Source organism: Sturnus vulgaris, chromosome 13 (genome assembly GCF_052056855.1).
Source record: "Sturnus vulgaris isolate bStuVul1 chromosome 13, bStuVul1.hap1, whole genome shotgun sequence".
NCBI lineage: Eukaryota > Metazoa > Chordata > Aves > Passeriformes > Sturnidae > Sturnus > Sturnus vulgaris.
In genome coordinates this window covers 20112449-20132721 of record NC_142255.1, presented here as the reverse complement: position 1 = coordinate 20132721, position 20273 = coordinate 20112449, and the positions used below count along the sequence as shown (strand labels likewise).

Below are 20273 nucleotides of genomic sequence, written 5' to 3'. Positions count from 1 at the left end.
AGGGCTCTCTGTAAAACCCTGGATATTCCCCCCTGGAGAGGCCCAGCCAGGCAGGAGAGCAGCCCTGCCACACTCCCCGATTTCTCTAAAGCTCCTTTGTCTCCGTCCCCTGCAGGGTAACAGGACACCGAGCTGGCAGCGAAGTGCTGACAAAGCCCGGGGGTTCCTTCAGCACCCGAGCCGTGACCTCCGCAGATGTCCCTTTCTTCTTCCCCTAAACCTCGTGAAACCCAAGAGCCAGGAACTCCAAAGGCTCCCCAGGGAGGCTGCACTGCTCGGGGTGGGTGTCCCGCAGGACTCACCTGTCCCACAGGTGGCCGTGCAGGTGGTCCAGGAGCCAAAGCGCCAGAGGAACTCGGGCTGCTCGATCTCGTTCTCGCTGTCGGCCGGGCGCTGGATCGTGTACTGGTACCTGACCCCGGGGTTGGTCTCCTGGAACAGCAGCTGGGGACACAGGGGACAGGGAGGGGGTGAACAGGACTGGGGACACAGCTGGGGACAGGGAGGGGATGAACAGGACTGGGGACACATCTGGGGGACACAGGGGACAGGCTGGGGGACACAGGGGATGAGCAGGGAGTGAACAGGAGCTGGGGGACACAGCTGGGGGGTGGCATTGCCCCCCTGGGGGCTTCTCAGAGGAGAAGAATCAAGTCCAGAAGGACGTGACCTGTGCCCAGCTCCACGACAGAGCTGGACGGGTCTCGGTTTGTGCAAGGTGTCCCTGCCCCGGCGTGGAATTTCCTAAACTGCCTCCCACTCCCAACAGGCTCCTGCTGCTCCTGGGGTTGACACAAGCCCTGCTCCGAGCGCCTCCCTCACCCGTGCTCACAGGGGCCGGGAGTTCATCCCTGTTTTTCTTAGCCTAAGCACTCCCATTATTGCCAAAGCTTTGTTGTTCTCGGAGCTTCGGCGGGAGCCAGGGCGCCTTTCCAAAACCTCTCCATGAACATCGAAACGTTCTTGTGCAAAGGTTTTAATTAGGTTATGAATCCCAGAAAGTGATTTGTGGTGCCAGCATTCCCATTAACAGCAGCCTTTGGTGGCAGCTGGCTCGGGATCCTGCCCACATCCCACCCCGAGCTGCTGCTGAAGGGAAGGCAGGAGGAGATTTTGGCTGCTCGAGCCCCTGCAAAGGCAGGGATGCTCCAGGGAGTGCATCAGGCCAGGGCAAGGGGATCCTGGGGGTCCACGGGATGCAGCTCCATGGCCAGCACCACCTCTGCACCACGAGGGATTCCAGCCTGGGGCCAGCTGTGCCACCATCGCCCATGGGATGATTCCCACTGCTCCTGCAGAGGAAGGCTTGGCCCCGTGGTCACAGGGATATTGACTCCTGGCAGCTCTGCATGACCTGGCAGCTCCCTCTCTCCTGACTGTCCAGCCCAGCCAGAAGCACTGGGGGCTCTTTCCCTGCTCGTGGTAAGATGCAGGAAAGCCTCAGGAAATGGCTCTTTCTCCTCCTGCTCCCTCTCCCCTGTCAATAATTTGCAGAATGCTGCAAAGGGTTTGAGGCTCAGCTGGAAGTGCTGCGGGCTGGAAACACTGCCAGGGCCAGCAGAGAAACACACCCCAAGGAGGTGCAGAGGCTGCAGGGAGGGGCTGGGAAGGACCAGGGCAGCTCAGCCCCACAGGGAAGGCAGGATCCATCACACCTGGATCCACACGGGCTCCACGGTGGGCCCTGGAGAGGTGAGGTTCTCCCAGTTCCCCGTCCTCTTGTAGGTGAAGGTGGTGCCTGCCACCTTGTAGTCCCCGTTCCACTGGATGGTCCAGCCTCCATTCAGGAAATATTTCTCGGGGTCCTCGCTCCGCAGAGCCAGGAAATTCCCGGCTTCTGCCACCTCTTCAATCCGGATCTCCCGGGCTCCCACGGGGATAATCCCAATGTCCACGTACCCTGGGAATGGAAAAAGCGTTGGTCCTGGTGCAGTCAGAGGTGTTGGAGATGATTTTTGTCGCCTGGGTGCCAGCACTGTGCCAATCCTTCCAGCTCTGCAAGGCACAGTGGGCACCCAACCCTACCTTGCCCTGAGCCCACCTGTGTTCCCTGTTGTCTTAACCCCAAAAAATCAACAAGTTGGAATTAAACCCCCTCTCCAAAGGAGCAGCTGTGCTGGGCCAGGCATGCTCTGGGGACAGCAGGAGGTGCCTTACTGTCTGAGCTGCAATACAGGATGTGACCAAAAGTGTGGATTCTGTCACCAGCTGATAAACCAGCTGGGGCAGTGATCCTGATCTCTGTGGGGATATTCTCTGTTCATGTTCCAGCTGTTCACCCAGCTGTTGCAGTGTTCTTTATCTTGCCCACAGCCCATCCTCCCTCCAGGAGATCTCTCCTGTTCATGGCCATGCAGTCCCAGGGCAGGGCTGATCAAATTCCATCATCCCATTGGGAGATGCTCCAGCCAGGGCAGGAGCCGAGCATTTCCTACCCAGATCAAAGGGGAGATTTGGAACAGCAGAGCAGCCTTTTCCCACTGCATCCCAGAGGAAAACCAGAGCCTTGCACATCATCCCTGCAGCTTTGGAGGAAAACTGCACCTTGTGCAGGAGCCCTGCTCCAGCAGAACCACATCTGTCACTGCAGGAGGATGCAGCCACCATGGAATGGGACTGCACCAACCCTGACTGACTGACGGGGGCACCTTGGATTCTCACTCTGCCCCTGCTCTGGGTTTGTTCTCTGCAATACTGCATTGCTATTTTAATTTTCCTGGTAAAGAACTGTTATTCCTATTCCCATATCTGTGCCTGAAAGCCCCTTAATTTCAAAATAATCTGGAGGGAGGGGGTTTACATTCTCCATTTTAAAAAGAGGCTCCTGCCTTCCTTGGCAGACCTGTCTCTGAGCCCAGGGCACTCACCCAGCCCCTCGCTGTCCTCGAAGGTCTTGTGGACGGTGTGGCAGGTGGAGCCGTCCCCGTGGCACACCCCACAGCGATCCTCCACTGCCTGAGAGTCGATCTCGTAGTCACAGCCCACGTTCTGCAAGGGAGCCCCACACCCAGCACCCCCCAGTCACTGGCTGCATCATCTCCAGGGCATTCACACAACCCTGGCACGGCTTGGCTTGGCAGGGATGCTAAACCCAACCCACATTGGATTTATCCTGACACCAGCTCCCTCCCAGCCCCATCCATCACGGCCTGGGCTGTGCTCTGGCTCCTTGAGGCCACACAGAGACTGACCCAGCCCACACCACTCACCCCAGGGGAACAGGATCGCTCTCCACGGGGGAACGGCAAAAGGAATGAGCTCAGCACGAGAGGGGGGCAACGCTGAGCACCCAAGGGTGGGTGCCAGCCCGGGGTGTCCCTGTGTGCCCCCAGCCCCACCTTGCAGATGCCATTGATGCAGATGTCCCTGCTGGAATCGCTGTCGTAGCACGGGGTCCCGTCCAGCACCGCGTCCCGAAGCTTCTCCGCAAAGAACTCGCGCTCGGGCCGGCAGTGCAGCTCACAGGGGTTCACTGGGGAAAAAACAGCCCCAAAATCACACCCCAGCCCTGCAGTGCAGCTCACAGGGGTTCACTGGGGAAAAAACAGCCCCAAAATCACACCCCAGCCCTGCAGTGCAGCTCACAGGGGTTCACTGGGGAAAAAACAGCCCCAAAATCACACCCCAGCCCTGCAGTGCAGCTCACAGGGGTTCACTGGGGAAAAAACAGCCCCAAAATCACACCCCAGCCCTGCAGTGCAGCTCACAGGGGTTCACTGGGGAAAAAACAGCCCCAAAAATCACACCCCAGCCCTGCAGCCCAGCCTCAGTGTAAAATACTCAATTCAGCACCACCAGGCTGCAAGGCTGTGCTGTCAGAATCCTGAAGCCTGGGAGTTTGGAACTTTCTGTGCTTTCTGACCCTGACCCCAGGAGAACACTGCTTTTGACTTGAGGCCTTGGAGAAGGCTTCCAAATTTGAGTGATGGAGTTGGAATCACTGGTGTGTAGTTTGAATAGAGGTGTGTAATACCACATGGTGAAGGGATTGGAATTTTGGGTTTTAGAATATAGTAATAGGAATGGGGCAGGATGGAGGCCCTTGGGCTCTTCTTCCTTCTTGTACCTTCTTCATGATTTCAGGTACTGGTTTTTGGTTGGTTGGAAAGTACTGCAGTGCAGGTCATTTGGTCATTGGGTCAAAAGTATAAATAATATAAGTGCTAGCATTCAATTGGATCGTTTCCCTTTAAAAGAACTAGATCTACTGACATTTTTCTCCCTTTTAGCTTGTTAGCTAGAAGTGCTGCAGGACTCTCTGTACCATAGATAAGAATTAATAAACAGCTGAGCCTGAGCAAGAAAATCCATCTCTGGTGCTCCAATCCTGACTCTGAGTGAAGGCAGAAGAAAAAAAGCAGCCAGGCACTGATCTGTGGAAACCCTAAGAGGACACAAACACAACCCCAGCCGCTCACAGAGCCGTGTCTGAGCATCCCCACGTCCTGGGGTCCCTGCCCCCCACTCACAGCTGTTGGGCACCGGTGTCCACTTGTAGAGTTTCCCTTTGTAGAGCATGGGGTTGAAGTGGCTGCACTGGAGCTGGCGGAAGGAGGGGCTGCCCTGGGGACAGCGCCGCACGTTACAGATCCGGAACCGCCGCCGCTCCCCCAGGCAGAACCGGCCCCCGTACTTGGGCCTGGGGAGGAAACGGGGTCACCCAACAGAGAAACAGTCACAAAACAGAGAAACAGAGTCACCAAACACAGAGTCACCAAACACAGAAACAGAGTCACCAAAGAGAGTCACCAAACAGAGAAACAGAGTCACCAAACACAGAGTCACCAAACACAGAGTCACCAAAGAGAGAAACAGAGTCACCAAACACAGAGTCACCAAAGAGAGAAACAGAGTCACCAAACACAGAAACAGAGTCACCAAACACAGAGTCACCAAACACAGAGTCACCAAACACAGAGTCACCAAACACAGAAACAGAGTCACCAAACAGAGTCACTAAACACGAGTTATAAAACAGAGTCACTAAACAGTCACTAAACAGGAGTGACAAAACTGGAGTGACTAAACAGAGTCACAAAACAGAGAAACAGAGTCACTAAACAGGAGTGACAAAACTGGAGTGACAAAACTGGAGTGACAAAACTGGAGTGACAAAACTGGAGTGACAAAAACAGAGTCACAAAACAGAGCCACACCGAGAGGGGCTCACAGTCACACAGCTCACAGGCACACAGCTCACAGGCACACAGCTCACAGGCACACAGCTCACAGGCACACTGCTCTGCAGTGCTTTGGCTTGGTCGAAGCCCATCCCTGTTCCATCCCCTTCCTCAGGCTGCCCCAGCCAGGGCCCGTCCTGTGCTCTCTCCATCCCAGCCAGGGGCTCCTCCTGGCTCTGCTCCTCCCCTGCCCCAGGGAATGGCAAAGCTGACACTGAACTTTCCAAAGCAAGGGAGACTTGAGAAGCATCCCGTGTTTTTCTCAGGTGCCAGCAGACCCTCACAACACAGGCACCATCTCCTTTTCCCTTGGTCACACCACTGTCCCTGTGCCCTGTGAAAACTCCTTCTCCTGGGCACACTTGGCTAACAGAATGAAGCTAATGATTATTTCAGGGCTGTGTTTACACGCTCTGCCCTGAGGGAATGGCTGTGGGAGGGGGGAATGCCCAGCACATATTTTCTCACTTCATCCCAAGGGCAAACATGAAGATTTACCTCCAGTGGCCAAAGCAAACAACTGGAAATTCCCAGTGTTTGCTCTCCTGCCTGTCCACAGCTGTGTGGACACAGCTCCATAAAGCACCACAGCACCTCTGCCACAGAGTTTATGTCAAACACAAATCCAGGTCTTGACCCAGGACCCAGATGACACAGAACTTCCCTCAAGAGCCCAACAGCACGTGCCTGAGGAAGAGGATGGGCAGAGCACGTCTGGAAGGGTCAGGAGCTCACTCCTGGGCTGCCCCAGCTCCCCATGCCATGGAAAAGTGACTCCCCTGGAACATCACTGCAAAGCCCTTTTCCTTTTTCCTCTTTCCTTTTCCTCCCCATCCCGGGGTGCTCTGACACCAGGGCAAGCCAGAGGTGTTGGCTGAACGCAGTGCAACAGGGATTTGGTGACCAAGGGCACATCTGGGGAGCCCAGAAATGCCTGGATGGAGATGGCAGCTCCTCCAGCACTGCCTGGACACTTCCAGCCAGCGCTGGCTCATGGAATGCAGCAGGGTGATAAACTGCAGCAGGATTTTTCAAAACAACTCTGAATCAGGCTCCAAGAATGCCTGCTCTGCTGTTCTGTCACTAAAGGACGCTGGAAATGTTTCACATCTCCCAGCCTGGAGCCTCTGCCCTTTGTTTGAGTCCAACACTCCCAGGGCAGGGGATGGAACCAGGTGCCCTCCACCCCAAAGCAGCCCAGGGCTCTGTGGCTGCTCTGGGCAGCCTGGGGACAGGGCTGGCTTACGTGGGGTGGCTGCAGTGCCTCTCAGCACTCTGCACTCCTGCCCCACAGCTGCGGGAGCAGGAGGCCCAGGAGCTCCAGGAGCCCCAGGCACCATCGATGGGCTGGGGCCGGTAGCCCACGGGGACACACTCGCCATTGAAGCACCACTGTGGGGACAAGAGGAGAACACAGGGTTAGGGGTGGGGAGCACAGGGGTCCAGCACAAAGATTGCCCCGTGGAAATCCCTGCTCTGCGTGCACGGACGTGCCTGGGGCCAGCTGGGCTCTGCCAGAGCCTGGAGCAATGGGAAACTCAGAGGTGGTGGAGGATTTAAAGGAGGCAACAAACCCAAAGCTCCACAGAGACCCCTCAGCAAGGGGATTCACAGCCCAGAGGGGCTCAGAGCTGCCTCCCCAGCAGTGGGGGAGACCCCAGGGAGGAGCATCCACCATGGGTGCAGAACCAGCCCCGTGCCCTCCTGCCATGGCCATTAACTGTGGGGTCACCTTCCCAGGTGATCCAAGGGATCCCAAGTGAGGGCAGCCCCTGCTGGGATGAGCCCAGCCCTGCACTGGACCCTGCACAGCCCCTGTGTGTCCCCAAGGCCATGGAGGGGTGTTCCCCCTTACCTTGCTGTCCCCACACGCCGTGCCATCGACAGCTGCATCCAGCTTGGAGTGACACGTGGTCCCCACTGTGCACCACAGCGTGTGACACACACTCTGGGGGAGCAGAGGGACAGGGTTACTGCCTGGCACTGATCCAGCCCTGGGCACAGATCAGATCCCTGGGGCACAGATCACATCCATGGGCACAGATCAGATCCATGGGGCACAGATCTGATCCATCCATGGGGCACAGATCTGATCCATCCATGGGACAGGGTGAGCACAAGCCCAGCAAAGCCCCCCCTGAGCCCCCCAGAGCCCCCACTCACGTCCATGTCATCACAGAAGGTGGAGTAGGGGCCGTACTGCAGCCTGCACTGGTGGCTCACATCGTACAGGACCCCCGGGGGCACCAGGGGAAAGTCCAGCACCTCCTGGGCTGGGGGGTCATCCAGGCACAGCCCCCAGCCCCTGCTGAAAGAGAGAGGAGCCAGCAGAGTCAGCCCAGGTGCCCAAGAGGAGCTGGGCAGTGGCCCAGGGTGAGGAGCAATCAGCATTTCCCTGCCTCTGCCATCCCTGGATTGGTGTGCACGGACACCTCTGGGTACCTTTTTGGGGTGGGAACCCCCCCAGAGTGATCCCCCCACGGGGTGGCAGGGCATGGGGAAGGTGAAGGGACAACAACCAAGAATGCCCTGGTGGAGCCACAACCTCCAGAGCTGTCCCTGCAGACCCTGCTAACAGGGATAAAGGAGATTTTCAGCAGCCAAACGTGCTCACCCTCTGCTGCCACCAGAGCAGGGCTCAGCCCAGGCCGGGCAGGATTTCCCTGGAGCAGAGGGGGCAGTGGAGTGGCCAAGGCAGGCAGTGCCTCCCTCTGCTCCAGCAGCTCCTGCTCTGGCACTTCCCAAACACACACTGAGCTGTCTGCACTCCAGCCCTGGGTGTCGATTTAAACAAACTCCTCTCCAGCAAGGCCGAGCCTCTGGCCAGGCTGTGCTGGATCAGATTACCGGCCTTGCTGTGCTTGGGAACTCTGAATTAACTTGCACTGAGATTCCTTTTGAACCCAAACACGGAAACAAGGGCTGGGAGCAGGAGAGCTCCTGCTCTGCAGGGCTGCCAGTGCCAAGGGGTGATGGCCAGCAGAGCCAGCACCCCCCCCTCCCTCTCCCATCCCACCAAATCCCACACTGCACACAGCTCCCTTGGCTGGAGACAGCCCCTTCAACTGCCATGTATATCCTTACTGAGATATATTACATTTCCCTATGGGAAAAACCAGGAAATGAGATGCTTTCAGCAGCCCAGGGGCTCGAAAGTCTCCATTTCCAAATTCCCAACACCAGGAGCATCCTGCTGCTCCCACAGCAGGATCCCTGTGGGTGCTGTGGGTGCTGAGCTGGGATGGATGGAGCATGCATTGGGCAGCTCCTGGTGCAGCCTGTGTCAGGCACACACTGCCTGGTACCTCCCCACTTATTTCCACTGAACCACAGAATCCTGGAATCCTTCCTGGAAAAACTCCAGGCTCCAGCACTTCATGCTGGATGAGCCCCAGGTGTGACACTCGTGCTGTTCTAGGCCCTTCACCCTTTTCCTGTTTGGGGTGAAGGGGCCCCACAGGTCCCCCTCCACTGTCCCCAGCCTCCTGCTCCCCTTGGAGCCTTCCCTGTCTCTGTCCAGCCTGGGGGTGATTGGGATCTGCCTCAACATTCCAGCTTTTCCAGAACCTATTTCCCTGTTAGATATTTTACAATCATTCTCCTGGTCTGTTCAATTGGCCAAAACACATCTCCAAGCAGGGAAAAATTGGCCTGAGTTTCCCTCTGGCTTCCAGGGATCTGCAGTAAATCCCAGTCCAGAGGGAAAGATGCAGGGGCCTGCCCTGCTCTGCCTGTTCCAGCCCAAGCTGGAGGATGGAGTGCATGGAACAATCATTAAATCCCCATCTGTGAGCAGCCTGAGAGGATCTGCAGATACATTTGAGAGCAGGATTAAAATTCCAAAAGCTCCCAGAGAACTGGAGGAAGGGTCCAAAAAAGCCAGGACAGAATTCAACAAAAACAAAAGGCAAAGCTTGGAGCTTGGGAAGAACGAGGAGCACAGCCATGGAGCTGGGGGTGGCACAGGATGGCACAGAGGGGAAGGGCAGAGTCCTGGCAGGAGCAGGATGATGAAAAGGAGCCCCAGCACTGTGGAAATGTGTTTGTGTGATGCAGAGCAAAGACTGAAGGGTCCCTGCACCACCAGAGCATCACCCTGGGCCAGCATCCTGAGCGAGGGGACACCTTCCTTGGGGACAGCAGGGACAGGACCTCTGCCAGGGTCCCCTCGTGGCCAGGCACACCCTGACTGGAGCCCCAGCTGCAGCCAGTGCTGGAATCCCTTTGAGATGCTCCAACAGTCGGCAGTGCTTGTGAAATAATAATTTTCCTGTGTAAAATAATCATCATCACCATCTGGGAGTGTGGTTTTTCTGCCAGTGTGGTTTTTCTGAACGTTGAGGTCTGTTCTGAGCACATCCAGCATCCCCAGGTCAGCAGGGTCCCTTTTCCTGCCTCCCTGCCTCCTGTTCTGCCAACATCCCATCAGAGCAGCCCCTGGCCCTGGGGAGTCACAGCCCCAGGGAAGTTCTGCTCCTTCAGGGGGTGCAAAGACACCAAAACCCCACCAGAGGAGTTTCCAGCTGCTCTGTCTCCCCACCACAGCTCAGGGTCATCACAAGCACGAAATTCTTCACCCCCAAGTGAAGGTTAAAGCAGAGGGCCAGGTGTGCTGGGGGTGCAGGAAAACCCCACTCCTCTGCAAGCCATAAATCAGAATAATTCCCCCTGCACACGTGGGGCCAAGCCCACACGGCCCAGGCTGGGATTTGGGACCGTGGAATGCCTGGCCCTGCTCTCCCCTCGCTGCTCCTCAGTTTTCAAACCTCCCTGCAGCAAGGGAGGGAAATGTTGTCCAGTGTGAGCCCCTGGCTGACAAACCAAACTCTGGGCTGTGTTCCTTGGAACTTCCTAACAACAGCCTGAAAAATCAGCCACGGGTGCTAAAAATAAACAAAGGCAGGGAGGAATTTGGCTGGGTCTGGTTTGCCCACGGCAGGCAGAGAAAATCGGGGAGACTCTGCAGAACCTGCAGAGAGCATGGAGGGAAAACACTCCGGATTTATCTAAGCAACCACAGCCCCAAAAAACTCCTGACCCCCCCTTCACAGCACAGTGAGGCAACCCAGGGAGGATCCACGGAATGGTTTGGGGGGAAGGGACCCTTAAAGCTCATCTCATCCCACCCCTGCCATGGGCAGGGACAGCTCCCACCGTCCCAGGCTGCTCCAAGCCTGGGGACACTGCCAGGGATGGGACAAAGATCCCCAACACTCAGAGAGGTGATTTTAGAGGTGGGAGCACCCCCCATGCGAGGGCCCTGAGCCCCAGCAGTGAGGAGGAAGGGGAGGAAGAGGAGGAAGAGGAGACACTCACTCGAGGAAGCGTGTGATGTACTCGCGGCTGCAGCGGGACCAGGTGAGTGGGGACGTGTCATACAGGAGCTGTGGAGACATGATGAAAGGTCTTTTCCCAACTGGCTCACAGTCATTGCTGCTTCCATCATGCTGAATCCCAAAACTGTGTAAGAGCACAGCCCACGGAGGGGAGGTGAGCCACGACCACCAGAGCCACCCCAGCCACCACACACAGGAGCAGGGACCTGCCCAGGGGACCCTGAACTTTCTCCTGTGCTTTCATGTCTGCTTTCCCACTGAAAACCCGGGAATATTCCACAGGATCGTGCTGGGGGGTGTTTTCCCACACAGGGCTGTCCATGGGGAACTGCAATGGCCGAGTGACCTCGTGGAAATGCAACTGCAACTGGGGCAAGCAGAATTCTGTGGCTGACATTACAGACACATCCTGCTTCAAAACTTCTCAGTGGGCAAGCCCTGCTCCAAAACCTTCCCAGACCACCCCAGGACGACACACAAGTGCAATTTCTCCAGGTTTCCTTACATTACGTGGTTCTCATTAACCCAAAACTTAACCCTGGAATGAAATCCTCAGGGAGCGAGGGAGTGTCTGCACCCGAGAGGAACCACTGGGGAACCACGTCCCAACTTCCCCCCCGTGCCTTGTGCAGCCCCAGGGATGGAGGAGGAGGAGGATGGTGGTACCTGTGTCCCAGCTCGTGGGCCACGGTGAAGGCGAGGGGCAGCCCCGTGTCCTCGTTGATGTTGCAGCTCCGGTGGGGCTGGCACATTCCAGCCACGTGGGACAGCCCCAGGGTCTCGCAGGGCCGGTTCATGGCAGCACAGATGTCCTTCCTTGGCCGAGGGGACGGGCACGCACGGACACACAGACACACACAGAGCACAGAGGGCGTTGGAAGGCGGCAGGACCCGGCCCAGGGACAGCAGCCAAACAGGAGTGAGGATGGAGACATCCAACATCCTTCCACAGGGGAAACATCCATGACCTCTCCTCCCCCCTTCCCTCTGCCAGTATCCCCAGCTCGTTATTAAGCCTGATTAATGGGAGCTGCTGGCCAGCCTGGCCACGTTTATTCCCTTGTATAAATAAAGCTGATGCTGGGGATAATCAAGCAGTGCTATGGGGAATCTCATCCCAGCACATCCCAGAGGTGCTGTGGTTTTCCAGGGCAGCTCCAGCCACCCAGGAAGAACAGCCCCACTGAAGCCTGAGGTGCCTCATTTCTGCTACAAAGCAAGAAGATGGAGCTGCTGTGGGTTGTGAATCATCACCCAAAACACCACAGCAGCCAGCTCAAAAAAAAAAAAAAAAAACCAGCCTAAAAGCCTCAAACCAGGCTTTGACTGCTAGGTACACAAACTTGGCCAGGGGCAGGAATTCCTGCCAGCTCCATGGGAGGTCAGGGGCTTCCCAGAGGCTCCTCTGCCAAGCCCAGCCCCAGAGGGAAAAGGAGAATTAATCCTGGGAGGATCCAGCCCTTCTGGGGCTTTGCAACAGGGCCACGGTGAAAACCTGGCTTGGAAAGCTCAGCTGGGAGCTGTGCCCAGGTCTAAACCTGAGATCTGAGACCAGTCCAGGGAATCACAGACTCATGGAATGGGTTGGGTTGGAAGGGATCCTAAAGATCACCTAAACTCCAGCCCCTGCCACGGGCAGGGACACCTTCCACAGCAGCTGCAGCCACCAGGAAACAGCCCCGAATTTCACATTGCACACCTTACACACAGGCAGGGACAGTGAGATTCCAACAGCTCCCACGGGGATGTTCCCCTGCCTGCCCCCACCTGCAGCCAGGTGAGTTTTTAGCAGCCCCAGCCCCAAACCTGTGTGGGCTCCACACCTGGTGTAGGACACATGTATTGAGAAAGTAAGAAAATTACAGCCTGAAAAATATTCCAGGCTGGAGCTTCTCAGCTCTGTTCCCAGATAAGCTGGCCCAGCTCAAGGCCAGGGAGAATTTCTCCCAGGGTGATAATTTGGTCACAATAAAAAGGAATTAATACCAAGAGAGAAGCCCTGTTGTGGTGTGTGCCCAGGCCTGGCCATGGGGTGTCTTCTCTCTGAACCAATCTCCTTTTCTCTACTCTGGGAGTTGCAGCCATGCCATAAAACCAAGCGTGTTCCTGAATAAACTTGGCTCTTCCTTTCCATCATAAAAAACAACCGTGGAGCTGTGCATCCTATTTCTGCTGCACTTAAAGGGTTAAAAGCCCTTCCCAGGGCTACACACCTGGTGAGCAGCACGGCCACGTCGTGGTGCAGGGGGTGGGAGTCTCCCTTCACGTTGATGCTCTTCTGCCACTTGCAGAAGCTTCTCAAGGTGTTGTCTGCGTGGTGGGAGATCTTCAGGTCCTCCTGCCAACACAAAGGGAGATCTGCTGGAGCCCTTTGGATTTTGGGATGGGGAGGGGAGAGGTTTGACCCCAGCCACGTCAGAGTGGGACTGGGAGTGGCTGCCCTGCAGATGGAATTGCTCCATGTTTACAGGACAGCCCTTTTCCTGCTTTCTTTTCATCTGTGATTCAACCAAAACATTAAATCATCCAGTACCAGGGGTTAAGAACCACAGCAGGAAAACCCCCTGTGCTGGCTGGGAGTGAAGGACTGGGGAGACCCCGAGTGGCCTCAGACCCCCCAGAGCCACCAGAGCAGCCTGGACACGACCACCCAATGCCCCAGAGCCCTGTGCCACCTCACTGGCACCGTGCCACCATAAACCACCCCAAAACCAGGCTCTGCAGCCCCCCTGCCACCTCACTGGCACCGTGCCACCATAAACCACCCCAAAACCAGGCTCTGCAGCCCCCCTGGCTCTACCAGGCAAATGTGGGCACCTGGATTTCTGCTCCCAGGCTGAGCCAGGCCAGGAGCAGAGCCCAGCAGGGATCCTGGTGCCCCAGCCCAGCTCCCAGCCCAGCCAGGCCGGGCTCAGCCCAGTCTGGGTCTCACCTCCTCGTGCTCCAGCAGGATGAGCCTCACTATGGCAATGTTGATGGGGTTCCCAATGCTGGCGTGGTGGAACAGCCCTGCCACCTGCAGAGGGACAGCCATGGGACACAGGGACAGTCATGGGACACTGCTGGACACAGGGACAGCCATGGGGACACAGGGACAGCCATGGGGACAGCCATGGGGACACAGGGACAGCCATGGGGACAGCCATGGGACACAGGGATAGCCATGGGACACTGCTGGACACGGGGACAGCCATGGGGACACAGGGACAGTCATGGGACACTGCTGGACACAGGGACAGCCATGGGGACACTGCTGGACACAGGGACAGCCATGGGGACACAGGGACAGCCATGGGGACACAGGGACAGCCAGGACACTGGTGCAGGGGAGGTGCTGCAGGTGTTGACAACACCTCAGGAATTCCCCCCGTGGGAGGCAGGAACAGACACCCGGGGTGAGCTGGGCCATGAAATCCCAGCACCCTGAGAGGAGCTGGCACACACTGGAACCCAGGCAGAAAGGCCTGGGGAGCCCTCTGCCCCCACTCCTGCTGGATGTGTTCAATTTCTCAAAGGAATTCTGGGTGCACCCACCACCCCCAGGAACCCTGGGATGTTCCCTGGGGGTCTCTGCCCAGCCCCACCTTTCCCCTGGAATGCCAGGAGGGGCAGCCCCAGCAGCTGAGCCACCCCCAAACCTGCTCATTTCACAGCAAGACTCTAAGAGGTGCAGAGAGAACTCGTGTTTTTTAGAAAGAATGTTTTAGATTCGTGGTTTTAGCCCGTTGGATGATTTATGAATATAATTCCCTGTATTGGGGTGACACACACACACAAAAAAAGAGAAGAAGAAATGGAAGAAGAAGAAATGGAGGAAGAAGATGAGGAGACAGAAGAAGAAGAAGAACAACAACAACAAGAACAGACAGGAGAAGAAGAACAACAAGAAGAAGAAATGCCAGGGGACAGAAGAAGAAATGCCAGGGAGCTGCTGCTGCTGCTTCCACTCAGGACTCTATCCCAGAAAACTTTAATATTCTGAACTCTTTGCCTTCAAGACTGCTGCACTCATGCAATAAACAACTTTACAGCAGCCACCAAGTGCTCCTGTCCCTTCTGCAGCCCCGGGGTCACAGGAGGAGCCCTCACCATGTTCATGACGGTCAGCACGTACTTCTCCACGTTGGCACTGCCATGGAACTCCACCATCTTGGGGTCTGCCACCACCAGCGTCTCCACCCACTTCTCCCTGCTGATGGAGCGCTGCTTGATCCTCCTCCTCCTCCTCCTCCTCCTCCTGTGCTGCCTCTGCTCCCACCTCTCCCTGCTCCTTTCTGACTGCTCCAGGCTCTCCTGAGACTCTGGGGGATTTCAGGGGAAAAAAAAAAATTTCCTTGATAAAATGCCTGCAATTTTAATATCTTTAATATCTTTAATTCAAAGGAATCACCTTTGATGTGGAGCAGGCTCCACACTTAGACCCATAACTCAATAACTCGTGTGGATTTTGCTGTGCTCTGTCCCAAAGGACTCAGAGTTCAGCTTGCTGCACATGAGCAGGACACACACAAAAAAAAATAAACAAAGCATTTCAAGGAATTTCTTTTACCAGAACAGGGTTTGCAATATTCCACAAAGAACAGGGAGCCTCCCAAAGCAGAGTCTTAATGTTTAGGAATTTATACAGACAACCCTGCAGAGATGCTTGAGAAAAAAACCCGGTGGCTCAACATTTCAGGTCATCCGAAATCTGCATTTTTCAGGAAGGGACAGTTCCCATCACCACAAACTCAGTGCCCCCAAAGCTGGAGCCAGCACAGAGATCCCCTGAGGCACAGGAGCCCGGGCTCTGCTCCTTCCTAAGGGGAAACAAGGGAACGTTCACTGGGCTGGCTGAGTGTGGAGGAGGAGGAGGAGGAGGAGGAGGAGGAGGGCTCCTCACGCACACCAGGCACTGGGAATTCTCCAGCAGGGACTTTTCCTGTGACACAGATCCGAGAGCAAGGTCAGGGTCAGCCCCAAGCTGGGTGAAGGCTTTACAAACCTCATCCCACACAGTGGGAATCAGACTCGGCCTCACTTCCCTAACAATGGGCTCCTGCATTCCCTGGGCCAGCTGTGAAAAGGGTGTTTCATCCCCTGGCCCCAAAAATCCCAACTATCTGCACCTCTTGAGGAATTGCTAATCCCACGGTGACAATTTAATCACAGCAGCTTCCTTGGAGCTCCCGTTGTGTCCTTGGCTGCTGAGATGGGGCCTGAGGCTGCTCGGGGGTCCCCTGGGGCATTTCCCCTTGGGGTGATCCCTGTCAAAGCCTCCCAGCCGAGCCCTGTGCACTGACAGGGGTTAAACAGCACCAGCAGCCTGTCCTGGGCAAAGCAAACAGCAACACGTCCTCAGTGAGAGGATGGCAGCCACTAAAATCCCCCAGACTCTTTTGGGATTCCTCTGCAGGGCATGCACAGCACATGCCCTCCACCAGCCCCAACTACAGAGATCCACGTGAGTTACACACAGGCCAGGGTACACCCAGAGAAATTAATTTTCCAGAATAAACTTCAAAGTCCAGAGTGGACTTGAGTCAAGAACAGACTTCAAAGCCTAGAAGAAGCCATTAAGATTATTGCCCCAGATTGAATAATTAATTTAGATTATCAGAAGAATGCCTGAAGATAACCCTATTATAGAAGCCAACCCCAGTTCGTGAAAGCAGAGAGCTCCAGGAAATGTGCAGCACTGCAGCTCCAACACGGAGTGAAGTGCCCATGAACTTCTGGGAATGCACTGAATTCCTCAGCACTTGAAATCCCGGGTTTAGGAGTTCATGCAGCCCATGAGCTCTGCCCAGGGCAGGACCCACACACACACTGTGCCCACAGCAGTGGGAGCTCCCAGGGCAGTGACCGAGTTCCACTCCCAAACTCCAACCCCCTGGCAGGTCACAAAGCAAAGTTTTCATGGAAATGAAAGCAAATGCTCTGTCCCCACATCATCCCCTTGGGAGCAGAGGGTGAGAGCGAGAGGTCCAGCACTGCTGGGTCCCCGGAGCATCCCCAAAGGCAGGGGAAGGGGCAGTACCTGGCACACCACAGAACTCCAGCGGGGCCGGGGGGCTCCTGCCCTGCCCAGCCCTGCCCGGGGGCACCTGGCGTTTGTAAATCCTGTGGGGCTGTGCTGCTCCCTCCTCCCGAGGGCTGCCGGACACGGGCTCGATGAAATAGTCCTCGTTCATGAGCTGGAACACACCTTTCTGCCAGGGAGACACAAATCAGCACCGTCAGGCTCCCTGAGCCCTGGGAACCCCGCACTGCGTGTGATCACAGAGTCACAGCACCACGGAACGGTTCGGGTGGGGAGGGACCTTAAATTTCATCCAGTGCCACCCCTGCCATGGCAGGGACACCTCCCACCATCCCAGGCTGCTCCAAGCCCAGTGTCCAACCCGGCCTGGGACACTGCCAGGGATGCAGGAGCAGCCACAGCTGCTCTGGGAACTCCAGCCCAGCCCCTGCCCACCCTCCCAGGGAAGGATTCTTCCCAATCTCCCCTTTACTCCTGCCCTCTGGGAAGCCACGGAGGAGCCGCTGGAGTTGTCCTCCCTCCAAAGTGAGGGACACGAGCACGAGCACTGCAGCACCGGTTATATGGGACCGTTTCTGCAATCCCACAGGAGGTTTTGAGCCCTTTCCCCCAAAGGGCCACTCCTCCAGGTCACAGCGAGCAGCTTCAGTGCCCAGGAGCTGTGCTGTCAGCAACTCCTCCAGCTCCCAGCCCCTCGTTTCCACACGAGCTCCTCACAATCCCATTTATACAGCAGAAAGCAGAGGATTGCTCATTTCGGGAGTTCAGACACAAACAAATAAACCCATCCCCGGAGAGTTCCCAAACCACTGCAACCCATGGAAAATTTACATCCTGACCTGCGTGATGACACACTGACTCTGCTGCTGGGAATTTTGGTGTCACTTTTTCGGCAGGAATAATAAAAGGGTTTCTTTTCCCAGCAGCTGCTATTCCCGTAGGGATGAAGGCTCGGTGGGATGGGGGCTGCACTCACCAGCCCATCGCAGGTGCTCAGGGCAGCGAGCCCGCCCTGCAGCGCCCGGCCCCGCACCTCCCCGATCATATGGCACGAGTTGTACGAGCGGGGCTGGATCTTGGCACCGGCGATGCCCCCGAAACGCCTCTCGCTGACAAAGCCCGGCGCCAGGAGGTGCCTGTTGAGGCTCAGGTTGAATTTCAGGGGCTGCCCTTTGTAGTGCAGCTCGTAGAAGGCGGGCAGCTTGCTCCAGGAGAGGGGAGACCGGCGGTGAAGGGCTCGGTGGGACAGGTCGTAGGACAGGAAAGATCCGCGCTCGTCCACCTTGATGGGGTGCACGATGTCGCTGCCGGGGGGCGGCTCTGGAAGAGGGGGTGCAGTGCTTACCTGCAGGGCTCCTCACCTTTCCTCTCACACCCCTGTGCCCGCTGGGGAGCAGCGGGATCGGTCACGGGACACAGGGACCCGCCTGTCCCTGCTGCCCTCGGGCTCAGGGCTGGGCTTTGCCGGGGCACAGCGTTAAGTCAGGCTTAGGGGCAGCTCCGGAGCTCGGCTCTGCCCCGGCTAACCACGCACACGCTCCCGCTGTTAAATTCCGGCTGCCAGTAAAAAATACTAAAAAAACCACAACCAAACCACCGAACAAACAACGAAAAAAACTCCCCAAAAAATTAAACCCCGACTTTGAGGCGGTGTCGGGACACCGTCCTTTAGGGAAAAAGCCGCCCCGGGCACGGAGCGCCCCGGAGCCTCCGCGGCCGAGGAGGAGCCGGGAGGGACCGGGAGAGGACCGGGGCGACCAGGAGGGATCGGGACGACCGGGAGGGGACCGGGAGGGATCGGGATGGACCGGAGGGACCGGGTCTGCGACTCCGGAGGCGAGCGCGGCAGCAGCGGGACCACCGGACAGTCCGGCCCCGGGAGCATCCCGCGGACACTCAGCGCTCGTTTCCTCCGCGAGCATCTCCGCGGACACCCGGTGCTCATCCCGCTCATCCCGCAGACAATCCCGCGGACACCTGGCACTCATCCCGCTCTCCCGCTCACATCTCCGCGGACACCTGGCACTCATCCCGCGGACACCCGGCGCTCATCCCGCGGACAATCCCGCGGACACCTGGCACTCATCCCGCTCATCCCGCGGACAATCCCGCGGACACCCGGTGCTCATCCCGCGGACACCTGGCACTCATCCCGCTCATCCCGCGGACAATCCCGCGGACACCCGGTGCTCATCCCACGGACACCCGGCGCTCATCCCGTTCATCCCCGCCGACACCCGCGGACACCCCGCGCTCCGCGGACATCCCGCACTCATCCCCGCGGAGCCCCCGCCCGCCCCTCCCGCGGTCCCCGCCGTGCTGTCCCCGCGGACCTGTCCCCGCCGTGCCCCCGCCCGCGGCCAGCGCCAGCGCGGCGGCCACGGGGACGAGCGGCAGGAGCGGGCGCAGAGCGGCCGGGGCCGCCATGGCTGCGGCGGGCTGGGGGCGAGGGGCGGGGCCTGGGACAACGGGGGGCGGGGCTTGGGGTAGGAGGCGGGGTCAGGAACAACGGGGGGAGGGGCCTGGGGCAACAGGGGTTGGGATATGTATATTAGATGGGCGTGGTTACGCAGATCAGATAGGCGGGATTACGCGTATAAATGGGCGAGGTTATGCAGATTATAGGCGGGGTTATGTATATTAGATGGGCGTGCTTGTAGACATCAGCTAGGCGGGGCTATGCACATTGGGTAGAACTAATGGGCGGGGTTATGCATATTAGATGGACAAGCTTATGCACATTAGATGGGCGTGGTTACACAGATAGAAAGGCGTGGTTATGTACATTAAATGGGCATGGCTATGACGCCAGACAGGCGTGGTTATGTTCATTAGGTGGGTGTGGTTATGACGTTACCGGGGCGTGGTTATGCACAACAGATGGGCGGGGCTATGCTCATTAGGTAGGTGTGGTTATGTATATTAGATAGGCTGGGCTATGTTCATTAGGTAGGCGTGGTTATGCACATTAGATGGGCGGGGTTGTGCACATCTATGGGCGGGGCTTACACCACTCCTTGCCGGCCTGACCCGTGGCGCCCCCTGGCGCTCCCTTGCCGCTTTGCTTCGTCAGCCCCGCCGTGAGGATTGCGATTAAAAAATCACCAAAATTCAGCGAATTTTCGGTCAAAAATGAACAACGCTGCTTGGTTGATGCCGCCATGTTCCCCTCTCCTCAGCCGGGGCTGCCTCTTTTTATTTTCTTTTTATTTTCTTTTTATTTTCTTTTTATTTTCTTTTTATTTTCTCCCAGGTTAAAGCGCAACGGGATCAAACCCCCGGGATTACTCGGCGCTGTTAATGAACCCCTCGGCCGCTGCTCGCATCCCACGGCTTTCCCGGGATGGCCGCATCTTCCGGCGCTCGGCACTTGCCGGCTTCGGGATAACGTTTAATTAACGTTTAATTAGGCGACAATGTTAAATATGCGAACCAGCCGGGGCTTGCGCCCTCTGGCGGACGGAGCGGGGACTGCGCGGGGCCGCTGCCGACACCCGCGGCCGCCGCTGGGCGCGTGTGGCGCCCGGCTAGCTCAGTCGGTAGAGCATGGGACTCTTAATCCCAGGGTCGTGGGTTCGAGCCCCACGTTGGGCGCATTGCTTTTTGCTCTTTTTTTCCTTTTTTTTTTCCTTGTTTTCTATTTTTTTGTTTTTTTTTTTCTGGCAGGAACAGCCGCCAGGCAGCAGAGCGGAGCGGAGCGGGGCGGAACGGGCAGCCCGCCGAGGACTCCATGGA

The 20273-nt window shown here is 57.1% G+C and overlaps 1 protein-coding gene and 1 non-coding gene across 2 annotated transcripts in view; one reads left to right on the top strand and one right to left on the bottom strand.

Moving 5' to 3' along the window:
• Positions 1-18965, bottom strand: part of ADAMTS7 (ADAM metallopeptidase with thrombospondin type 1 motif 7) — a 37330-nt gene extending 18365 nt beyond the window's left edge. Inside the window, exons 1-16 of the mRNA XM_088172814.1 lie at positions 18872-18965; positions 17515-17858; positions 16536-16707; positions 14606-14817; positions 13449-13532; positions 12730-12854; positions 11183-11332; positions 10497-10640; positions 7344-7488; positions 7036-7128; positions 6427-6572; positions 4470-4639; positions 3339-3472; positions 2868-2988; positions 1656-1900; positions 303-444 (exon numbers count right to left, since the gene is read on the bottom strand). Of these exons, the coding sequence (XP_088028940.1) occupies positions 303-444; positions 1656-1900; positions 2868-2988; positions 3339-3472; positions 4470-4639; positions 6427-6572; positions 7036-7128; positions 7344-7488; positions 10497-10640; positions 11183-11332; positions 12730-12854; positions 13449-13532; positions 14606-14817; positions 16536-16707; positions 17515-17858; positions 18872-18965 (2521 nt within the window). The remainder of the gene's footprint in view (positions 1-302; positions 445-1655; positions 1901-2867; positions 2989-3338; positions 3473-4469; positions 4640-6426; positions 6573-7035; positions 7129-7343; positions 7489-10496; positions 10641-11182; positions 11333-12729; positions 12855-13448; positions 13533-14605; positions 14818-16535; positions 16708-17514; positions 17859-18871) is intronic.
• A 1094-nt stretch (positions 18966-20059) lies between these two features.
• On the top strand, positions 20060-20132 carry TRNAK-CUU (transfer RNA lysine (anticodon CUU)). The gene has a single exon. It is a non-coding gene; the product is annotated as a tRNA-Lys (tRNA).
• The last annotated feature ends 141 nt before the right edge of the window (positions 20133-20273 follow it).